The sequence below is a fragment of the Mirounga leonina genome, unplaced genomic scaffold (assembly GCF_011800145.1).
Source record: "Mirounga leonina isolate KUSES-001 unplaced genomic scaffold, KU_Mleo_1.0 Mir_129, whole genome shotgun sequence".
Lineage (NCBI taxonomy): Eukaryota > Metazoa > Chordata > Mammalia > Carnivora > Phocidae > Mirounga > Mirounga leonina.
In genome coordinates, this window is record NW_023270323.1 from 49,393,234 (window position 1) to 49,404,703 (window position 11,470).

At 36.9% G+C, this 11,470-nt stretch overlaps 1 protein-coding gene across 1 annotated transcript in view; it reads left to right on the forward strand.

Moving 5' to 3' along the window:
- The first annotated feature begins 223 nt into the window (after positions 1-223).
- Positions 224-11,470, forward strand: part of TMEM156 (transmembrane protein 156) — a 48,083-nt gene continuing 36,836 nt past the window's right edge. The window contains exon 1 of the mRNA XM_035005128.1: positions 224-416. Coding sequence (XP_034861019.1) covers positions 329-416 — 88 coding nt within the window. The 5' untranslated portion in view covers positions 224-328. The remainder of the gene's footprint in view (positions 417-11,470) is intronic.

An 11,470-nucleotide genomic window follows, 5' to 3' on the forward strand; every position in this document is an offset into this window, starting at 1 on the left:
GTGGGAAAATAGCTTCAAATTGAGATGAGGACAAGACCCCTTTGCTTCTTGAGATCATTTTTTTTTTTAAACTTTCTTGTTTAGAAGATAGTTTGGAAGTGTCTTACTTCTTAGGCGGTAGTTTTCATAATGTAAAGTGAATCGAAATGAAGACGTCTCTGTTCAAGGCCTCTTTTTTTTTTTTTTTTTTTTTTTAAGTCTTACCCAAAAGGAAGTGAGTATGAAGTAAATTGCATAAACTTAAAGTACTGCAGAGATGAAGACCGAAGCAGGAAGAAACATGCCACCGATGTCCTGGTCGGGAACATACTGTGTCATGTGAAGAGACATGACAAAAACAGCCCTCTTTAAATTACTGTTGGCAATACTGATCACATTCATTTTACTTTTGCCTGAATATTTTAAGACACCAAAAGGTGAGTATATCATTATCATTTATCTTTTCTTTTTTCTAATTTTTAAAAATCATGATAGCTAACAGTTACAGGAAAGGTCTTTTTGGATACACGCTGCATGGGCTGAAAGAGGTCTGTGTCTAAAAAGTTAAGAAAATAAGATTGTAATTTTAATTGACTTTTACAGAGCACAGTAACCTTATTCCCAGTACTTCATTATTGTGGCACACAATCGTGAGATGAAAAATGAAGAGACATATTTAAAATCTGTAGTCTAGATTTTAAACATCGAAGTTTGCATTAATCTTATCACATGATTTTGCTCTCTGAAGTAGTTTCCTTCAAAAACAGTTTTAAGTATGCTTTTAGATTCTGGAAGCATTTTATAAAGCAAGTAATATTTATTATGTTAAAAATGCTTGATTTCCCTCCATCCTAGCCATTTCACACAGATAACTCACTGTTGCCATTTGAAAAATAAGAGTGTTCAAAATATAATTAAAATAAGATGGGTGCAAATTCCAGCAGGTGTGTGTGTGTGTATGTAGATTTGTAACTAGAGTAAAATGGAACAAAATGAACTCTGTGGATAATTCAGGGACTTGTGATATGATTGTTGAAACCTAGGATAAGAAAATAAATAAATGTAAATTTAAACTGTTTTTACATGTCAGTAAAAGATCTGAAAATATATTAATGTGACTGTTCAGATGATAAATGTGCTCCCCAGCATTTAATAAGAAGAAAGGGTAAAAAGAAAATGCTGTATTCTGTCATTAAAGTTATATGAATTTGCTTAAAATCAGCAAAAAGCTTATATTTGATGACTTGCTGCAATGATTATTGTTGCATATACATGACGCTAAGTGGCCAGATAAAAATATTTTGCTGAATAAACACCATGTGCAATTTTGTGAATGACTGAATTTTTCACATTTTTCTTGGTTTTCTAGCATTATGTTGCTTAGGTTAAAAACCATATATTTTTTAATTCTTGATTCCACATAGTGAAAAATATAAAGAGAATAGTAAGAATTGAAATGGAGATAACATATTTCGATTTTTAAGCTTTTTGTGGTGGAGAGTAAGCTCATTTAATAGTTATCTAAGGTAGGCCATAACGATGGACCTTGCACCTCCAAAAAATTAGGTTCGTCTAATGAAAACCAGGTAATCAGCCTAAAAAAGATTTCATAAACTGCTAACTATTGGTTAGCGTTTTATGAGAACTAGTAATTGCCAGAGCATGTTAAAAGTTTTTCTTTTTTGAGCAGATGCCTTGACAGTAATCAACCATCAATGATTTCCATTTTCTTACTTTCATAACTGATTACATCAGCCCTCAATACTCCCTATATTGCCTCCCCAAACTGAAAATAGCCATTTGTCTTTTCCTGGTCCAAGAACAGCATAGATATTTCCTTGGACTCTTTGGGGGGGATGAATTTATTTGGGAATTTTGTTTCAAAGAAACCCTCCTTGGGGCCAACAAACAAAGATGTTTGAAAACCATCATCTTAATCCTGATGTCATTTTGCGGTAGAAGGAATTTTGCACAGAGCCACCATTAATTAAAGGTTGATTATTGGGCAAAATATTTTACACATGCAATAGTGCAATAATAATGCTTTATATTTTATAATGGCTTATGGATCACCAGGAACAAGTTCATATAGCCTCACTTTGTATAGTCTAATATAGATTCAACTAAGGGCACATAATTGTTTCACTTTTTTCAGTAATTTTTTAAATCACAATAATATTTGCCTCATGAAATGTGTTGACTTGTCAACTAGAGCATTTCATAAAATAAAATACCTGGTAAATTATTTAGATGATGAGCTAAGAGTGTTCAAGAAGTGCTAAAATTAACCTTGAGACTTTCCTGTATATCTTACTCTCCTTATCAGTTACTCGTGGTTTTTCATTTTTTCTTATATTCTATTCACTTTTATTTCTAAGATAAATATTATAAAATGATTTTTACTTATAAATTACTCACTGATACCATGTTGTTAGACATCACATGAATTCAGAAGGAATCTTAATGAGGAATAATGTATTCACGAAGTTTAATAGATTTGATTTCAAAATAATAAACCCTCTGAAGTCCTAAGTTAAAAATAGAGAACTGTGTTTGATCCTTTTTCATCAAGAATGTATCTGAGTCTCTGAATAATCATTACTCAGAATATTCAATTATCATAATTACACATATAAGCTATCTAGTCTAACTTCACTGAAGAAGAGGAACTTCTTCAGTGGTGTTTTGGACTTTTAAGGAGTTTGCACTGAGCATATGCTCTGGCAAGAGCAACTATTTTAATACTTTCAGTGTATTTGAAAGGCAGCTTATCCTGAGATCCAATAGTTAATATAATGATGTGATAGACTTCTGTTGCACATAGATAATGGAGATAGGAAAGGGAACGGATATATTTTGATTCAGAGCTGCTTGCAATTAAGGGAGCCTGGGTTGCCCCCAAACAAGAGACTTCACCAACCTTTTCTTGGACTTGGCAGTGTTTAAGAGAGAGCTGGTTAACTCAAATAAATCTCAGTGATCTTTTATTTACTTATTTATACTTATGAATAGCGCCTCCCTGTTCTCACTTTGGCACATGTACTGAAATTGGAATGAATAGGATCTACCTGCACCAGGAACCTGGGGCTACAAAAACGAAAGGCAATTCTTCCTTCCAGGAGTCTTCAGTCAGGGGGATGCCTGACTGGCAAATAATTAAAGATAGTACTGTAATTACTAAAATAGCAATGTAAAAAGGTGTGATGGAACCTAAAAGTTGCTTCCAGGCCTGCCTGGGGAGGATGTTCCTTCCATTTTTGTTGCAAAGAGAAATCGCTGTCTGTCAGAGTTCTAATGATCAGCTAATATTTCTCCTTACCTACCTGCAGAAGCACTTTCTAAGAGAAGCAATTATTACTGATTTTCAGATAAAATGTACTCATCTAAATACCTCAGAAATTCTTGAAACCAGAAACCGTACCGAGTTATACAAGCGTCTTACTGATCATTCGTGGTAATGCGAGACAGGAATAGCAGACGTGAAAACACCTGAAACCTAATTTTATCTAGCTGCTCCACTTCCTCACTTACATTTAAGAACCAAACTGACATAAACCGTGTTTACCAGCTTTCATTTCCCCCTTGCATTTCACACTTTCTGTTGGAAATGGTAGGATAACGGGCAGTGAACTTTAAGAAAACAATGGAAAAAGCAACCTGACTTACGAACTAGAGGCTAAACCCTGAAGTGTATGAGCCTGTGTACGCCTTACTTCTGTCTGGATGATAAAGAACGGTGTTAGCAGGGGTCACTGCAACTGATCTGCCTGAGAGTGTTATCTTTGTTCTTAAAAATGGGCACCTTATTTCCCTCTTACTGACTGGCTCGTTGATAGAAAGTTAATCAGCGATGTCTACCTCCTCCGGGGCGGCGCTGGGACGCCCCGGACCAGTTGCTTCCGAAAAGCGATTCGGAGGAGCTGGGGAGGAGGAAGAGGAGACGAGGAGCGAGAGGAGACCTGCCGGGAGAGACTGTGGGCGCTGCCGGAGATGTTCCCACAGAGGGTCCGCTCCGCGGCTGGAGCCACTTTTGATCTCTCCCGCTTTGCGCCTCCAAAAATGTACAGGTTGTCCCGGGCAGCCTTGTACGGATTGGGACCACTTCCTTCATGACCCTGGTTCTTCCTGTTCTCTTCGAGACCGAGAAGCTGCCCCTGGAGCCGCAGCGGCCCCTGGAGCCGCAGCGGCAGAAGCTTCCAGGGCCGCACCCAGGGCGCTCAGGAGGAATGCTCAGGAAGCGCGCTACCTTCGCTTCCTGGAAAGATCTAGATCGCCACTGCCTATGACTGCTTTGGTGGGACGAGTTTGAAAATTCAATAGTGTTTGAACCGCTGATTATTGGGATTCTTTTTTTTTTTTTTAATTTTGGCGGAGAATTCTCCCCAGTGTCTCACATAGACTCCCAACCTCCAACTGTGCCCTCCACGCTGTCCCATTTCTTCTGTCCTTGCTCTGATACCAGAGTGGCGCAATGCGGACGGTTAGGCCAGCCCTGGCCATCCCACCCCTTTCCCTAAATCGCTCACGAGCAGCGGATCTCACAATCCCATTGTGGCACAGGAACCGATGCCACTGGGAAGGATGCACCACTGACCCTTTTTGTTTTTAAGCATGGAGATGTTGCACACAATATGAAATCCGTACTGCATTACAGCCGTAGTGTTAAGCAGACGCTGTGAGTTGCTATGTTGGAAAGGAGGGAGGGCCGGGCAGCAGTTTCATCCATAGGATGGGGACTGCGAAGGACAGAGCAGGAGCTCATTTCCTCTGCGCATTTTTGGCTATGAGAGACCTGTGTGTCTGTCTAAAAAAGGAAAAAAGTAAGCGCTCACTTTTTTGTATTTAAATATTAAAAACAATTCCAATGGAAAAAAGAAAGAAAAAAAAAAAAGAAAGTTGATCAGTAATCCCCAATAAGGCCTGGGAAAGAGACTAATGGGTATTAAAGGTTTTTTAAAAAGATTTATTTATTTATTTATTTATTTGAGAGAGGCGAGAGAGCAAGCACGAGTGGAGGGAGGAACAGAGAGAGAGAATTTTAAGCAGACTCCCTGCCTAGTGTAGAGCCCGCCGTGGGGCTCGATTTCATGACCCTGAGATCATGACCTGAGCCAAAATCAGGAGTTGGGTGCTTAACGACTGAGCCACCCAGGTGCCCCTAAAATTTCTTTAAAACGTAATAAATACTTACACATGTACCAGGTACTATACCAACTACTTTTACATATAACTCATTTTGATGCATTCAATATTTCAACTCCTTCATGGGGAAACATCATTCTCAAGAGAGACTTTTCCAAAAATATTCGGAGAGAAGGAATAAAACTAGATGGGTACATTTACTTTGTTGTAACATTTTATTTCTTATGGAATTTTCTGAATCTTTGTAGATGAGAATGACTACTTATCGACACAATATGTTTACATGTATATTTCACATCCTAGGTGTTGGCAAAAAAAAAGATACGGCTGCTTTGGCAGAACTGGTTTTATTCTCTCCTCTATTAGGTTCGATACCACCAACCCTTGCTTGGGATGCTTTCTATCAGCTTGTCTCATTGCACTGGTAGATAAATGCTCTCTCTGTATATCTTTTTTGTTTTTATAGAAAAAACAATTTTCTTTAAAACAGTAAGGTGGTAATATATATTACCCCTATACTGCTCTGTTTCTTTTCTCCATAGCACTTATACCCTATATAACTTATTTATTGTGTATACTTTTTGTTGTCTGATTTCTCCAAATAGAATGTAAGCTCAATGAAAAGGAGGTTCTTGTTTATTTGGGTCATATTTTAAGCACTTTGGACAGAACTTGTCACATTAGGAGGCACTCACTGAGTATTTGTTGACTGAGTGAATTTTCTGAGTCATATTGTAAAGAAATAAAAGGGAAACATTCTTAAAGGAAACACTTCTTAGCTGATCTTCACAACCATCTTCTGATTTGGGCTGACTAGGCATCTTACATTTCTGAAACAAAATTTTACTGCACACCTAGAATTTTTAGGGTTCTGGGATTGAGCCCTTCCTCTAGCTCCTTGCTCAGTGGGTCGTTTGCTTATCTCTCTGCCCCTCCCCCCTCGTGCTCTTTCTCTCGCTTTCTCTCTCTCCTCCTATCAAATAAATAAAATCTTAAAAAAACCCAAAAAACAAAGTTGTCTTTCCCAAATGTACTATGAATAAATCCATATCCTGTCCAGACTCCCCTGTTCCTTTTCTGATTAACACCATGAATATATCATTCATTTGCAACATGACATATTTTTACCCTTTCCCACTCAATATTACTAGAGAAGCTTCAATTATTGAACCCAAAATATAAATAAAATTATTTGAATTTTTGCTATTGAAATTGATGCTCTGTGAGTCTATGCCAGTTGTTAAAGAGGCAGACCTGTGACCAAAGGAAAACAATGTAAGTTAACGAATATCTCTGTAAATTAGGTAGCCAAGCCATAAGCTTTTTTCTCTCCTGGTAGCTAATATATATTTTCTTAAAGATCTAACCATATGTTTTTTTTTTTTAATTAACATATAAGGTATTATTTGTTTCAGGGGTACAGATCTGTGATTCATCAGTCTTACACAATTCACAGTGCTCACCATAGTACATATCCTCCCCAATGTCCATCACCCAGCCATCCCATCCCTCCCACCCCCCTCCACTCCAGCAACCCTCAGTTTGTTTCCTGAGATTAAGAGTCTCTTATGGTTTGTCTCCCTCTCTGGTTTCATCTTGTTTCATTTTTCCCTCCCTTCCCCTATGATCCTCTGTCTTGTTTCTCAAATTCCTCATATCAGTGAGGTCATATGATAATTGTCTTTCTCTGATTGACTTATTTCGCTTAGCATCATACCCTCTAGTTTCATCCACGTCATTGCAAATGACAAGATTTCATTTTTTTTTTGATGGCTACATAATATTCCATTGTATATATATATACCACATCTTTTTTATCCATTCATCTGTTGATGGACGTCTTGGCTCTTTCCACAGTTTGGCTATTGTGGACATTGCTGCTATAAACATCAGGGTGAATGTGCCCCTTTGGATCACTACATTTGTATCTTTGGGGTAAATACCTAGTAGTGCAATTGCTGGGTCATAGGGTAGCTCTATTTTCAACTTTTTGAGGAACCTCCATACTGTTTTCCAGAGTGGCTGCACCAGCTTGCATTCCCACCAACAGTGGAGGAGGGTTCCCCTTTCTCCACATGGCTTGTTTAGTACTTAATTACAGATTTGTACCTTTAAACACCATCAATCTTGTCCCCCCATCCTCATCCCCTGATAACAACTGTTTTACTCTTTATTTATGCATTTGATTTTTAATTTTTTTAATTTTTAAGTTTTTATTTAAATTCCAGTTAACATACAGTGTAATATTAGTTTCAGTTGTACAATATAGTGATTCAGCACTTCCATACAACACCTGTGCTCATCACAAGTGCCCTCTTTCAACCCCATCACCTATTTAATACACTCCCCCACCACCTCCCCTCCAGTAACCATCAGTTTGTTCTCCATAGTTAAGAGTCTGTTTCTTGGTTTGCCTCTTTCTCTCCTTTTCCCCCATTATGTTCATTTGTTCTTTTTTTTTTTTTTTAAGATTTATTTATTTATTTATTTTAGAGAGAGAGAGAGCATGCTTGGTGGAGAGGGGCAGAGGGAAAGAGAGAATCTCAAGGAGCCTCCCTGCAGAGCTCGGAGCCCCATGCCAGGCTCCATCTCAGGACTCTGAAATCCTGACCCGAGCCGAAATCAAGATTTGGGCCCTTCACTGACTGAGCCACCCAAGTGCCCCCATTTGTTTTCTTTCTTAAATTCCACATATGAGTGAAATCATACGGTATTTGTCTTTCTCTAACTGACTTAATTCACTTAGCATAATATTCTATAGCTCCATCCATATCGTTGCAGATGGCAAGATTTCATTCTTTTTTATGGCCGAGTAATAGTCCATTGTGTATATATCCCACCTCTTCTTTATCCATTCATCCATTGATGGACACTTGGAATGTTTCCATAATTTGGGTATTGTAGATAATGCTGCTATAAACATCAGAATGCATGTATCCCTTTGAATTGGTGCTTTTGTATTATTTGGGGTAATACCCAGTGGTGCAATTGCTGGATCATAGGGTAGTTCTATTATTAACTTTTTGAGGAAACTCCATACTGTTTTCCAGAGTGGCTAGACCAGTTTGCATTCCCACCAACAGTACAAGAGTGTTCCCCTTTCTCCACATCCTTGCCAACACCTGTTGTTTCTTGTGTTGATTTTAGTCATTCTGACAGGTGTGAGATAATATCTCATTGTAGTTTTGATTTGCATTTCCCTGATGATCTGTGATATCGAACATCTTTTCATGTGTCTGTTGGCCCTCTATATGTCTTCTTTGAAAACTGTCTATTCCTGTATTCTGCCCACTTTTTAATTGGATTATTCATTTTTTGGGTGTTGAGTTTCAATTTTGTTAAATGTTTCCTTTACTCTGCAGAAGCTTTTTATTTTGATGAAGTCCCAATAATTTTTTTTTTTTGCTTTTTGTTTCCCTTGCCTCAGGAGACATATCTAGAAAGAAATTGCTATAGCTGATGTCCTAGAGGTTACTGCCTCTAGGACTTTTATGGTCTCATGTCTCACATTTAGGTCTTTAATCCATTTTGTGTATCGTATAAGAAAGTGGTCCAGTTTCATTCTTTTGCATGTTTCTGTCCAGTTTTCCCAACACAATTTGTTGAAGAGCCTGTCTTTTTCTCATTGGGTATTCTAGCCTGCTTTGTCAAAGAGAAATTGACCATATAGGTGTGGGTTCATTTCTGGGTTTTCTATTCTGTTCTACTGATCTATGTGTCTATTTTTGTGCCAGTACCATACCGTCTTGATCACTACAGCTTTGTAATATAACTTGAAGTCCGGAATTGTGATGCCTCCCACTCTATTTTCTTTTTCAAGGTTGCTTTGGCTATTTGGGGTCTTTTGTGGTTCCATACAAATTTTAGGATTGTTTGTTCTAGTTCTGTGAAAAATGCTGTTGGTATTTAGACAGGCATTGCATTATATGTGTAGATTACTTTGGGTAGGATAGACATTTTAACAATATTTGTTCTTCTAATCCGTAAGTATGAAATGTCTTGTGCGTCATTTCTTTGTGTCATCTTCAATTTCTTTCATCAGTGTTTGATAGTTTTCAGAGTACAGGTCTTTCACCTCTTGGGATAGGTTTATTCCTAGGTATCTTACTGGTTTTGGTGCAATAGTAAGTGGAATTGATTCCTTAATTTCTCTTTCTGCTGCTTCATTATTGGTGTATCGAAATCAATAGATTTCTGTATGTTGATTTTATATCCTGTGACTTTACTGAATTTGTTTATCTGTTCTAGCAGTTTTTTGGAGTCTTTCAGGATTTTATATATAGTATTGTGTCATCTGCAAATAGTGGAACTTTTATTTCTTCTTTACTGATCTGGGTGCATTTCATTTCTTTTTCTTGTCTGATTGCTGTGGCTAGGACATTCAGTACTATGTTAAATAAAAGTGGTGAGAGTGGACATCCTTCAATTGTTCCTGAACTTAGGGGAAAGCCTCTCGGTTTTTCTCCATAAAGGATGATGTTAGCTGTGGGTTCTTTTTTATATGCCTTTATTATGTTGAGGTATGTTCACTCTAAACCTACTTTGTTGAGGATTTTTTTATGAATGGATATTGTACTTTGTCAGATGCCTTTTCTGCATCTCTTGAAATGATCATATGGTTCTTATCCTTTCTCTTATCGATGTGATGTATCACATTGATTGATTTAAGAACATTGAACCACCCTTGCAACCCAGGAACAATCCCACTTGATCATGGTGATTTTTTAAAATGTACTGTTGGATTTGATTTGCTAGTGTTTTATTGAGAATTTTTGCATCCACATTCATCAGGGATATTGGCTTGTAGTTCTTTTTTTTAGAGGAGTCTTAATTTGGTTTTGGTATCAGGGTAATGCTGGCCTCATAGAATGAATTTAAATGTTTTCCTTCCTTTTCTATTTTTTGGAATAGTTTGAGAAGAATGGGTATTAACTCTTCTTAAAATGCTTGGTAGAATTCACCTGTGAAGCCATCTGGCCCTGGACTTTTGTTCGTTGGGAGTTTTTTGATTACTGATTCAACTTCTTTGCTGGTTATCAATCTGTTCAAGTTTTCTATTTCTTCTTGTTTCAGTTTTGGTAATTTATATGTTTCTGGGAATTTATCAATTTCTTCCAGGTTGTCCCATTTGTTGGCATATTTTTCTCATAATATTTTCTTATAATTGTATTTCTGTGGTGTTGTAATTTCTCCTCTCTCATTTGTGATTTTTTTATTTGGGTCCTTTCTCTTTTCTTTTTGATAAGTCTTTCTTTTTGACAAGTCTGGCTTTGATAAGAACAGAACAACAATCTGTTCTATTGTTTTTTTAGTTTCTATATCATTTATCTCTGCCCTAATCTTTAGTATTTCCCTCCTTCTAGTTTTAGGCTTTATTTGTTGTTCTTTTTCTAGCTCCTTTAGGTCTAAGGTTAAGTTGTTTATTTGAGATTTTTTCTTGTTTCCTAAAGTAGACCTGTATTACTATATACTTACCTCTTAGGACTGCTTGTGCTGCATCTCAAAGGTTTTGGACCATTGTATTTTCATTTTTATTTGTTTTCATGTATTTTTAAAATTTCTTCTTTTTTTTAATTTAAATTTTGCTTAATTAACATGCAGTGCAATATTAGTTTCTGGAGTAGAATTCAGTGATTCATCACTTACATACAACACCCAGTGCTCATCATTAATTTCTTCTTTGATTTCCTGGTTGACCCATTCATTGTTTAGTAGCATGTTGTTTAACCTCCATGTATTTGTGGTCTTCCCAAATGTTTTCTTTTGGTTGACTTCTAGTTTCAAAGTGTTGTGGTCAGAAAAGATGCATGGTATGATTTCAATCCTTTTGTATTTGTTGAGGCCTGTTTTGTGACCTAATATGTCATCTATTCTGGAGAATGTTCCATGAGCACTTGAAAATAATGTGTATTCTGCTGTTTTACAATGGAATGTTCTGAATATATCTGTTAAATCCATCTGATCCAGTGTGTCATTTAAAGTCAATTTTTCCTTGTTGATTTTCTGTTTAGATGATCTGTCCATTGATGTAAGTGGGGTGTTAAAGTCCCCTACTATTACTGTATTATTATTGACTATTCCTTTATGTTTGTTATTAACTATTTTATATATTTGGATGCTCCCATGTTGCATGCATATTTACAATTGTTAGATCTTTTTCTTGGATTGTACCCTTCATTACAATATAGTGCTGTTCTTTACTCTTGTTACAAGTCTTTGTTTTTAAGTCCAGTTTGTCTAATATAAGTACTGTTACTCCAGCTTCCTTTTGACATCCATTTGCATCCATCCCCCTCACTTTTAATCTGCAGGTGTCTTTAGTTCTAAAATGAGTCTCTTGTAGGCAGCA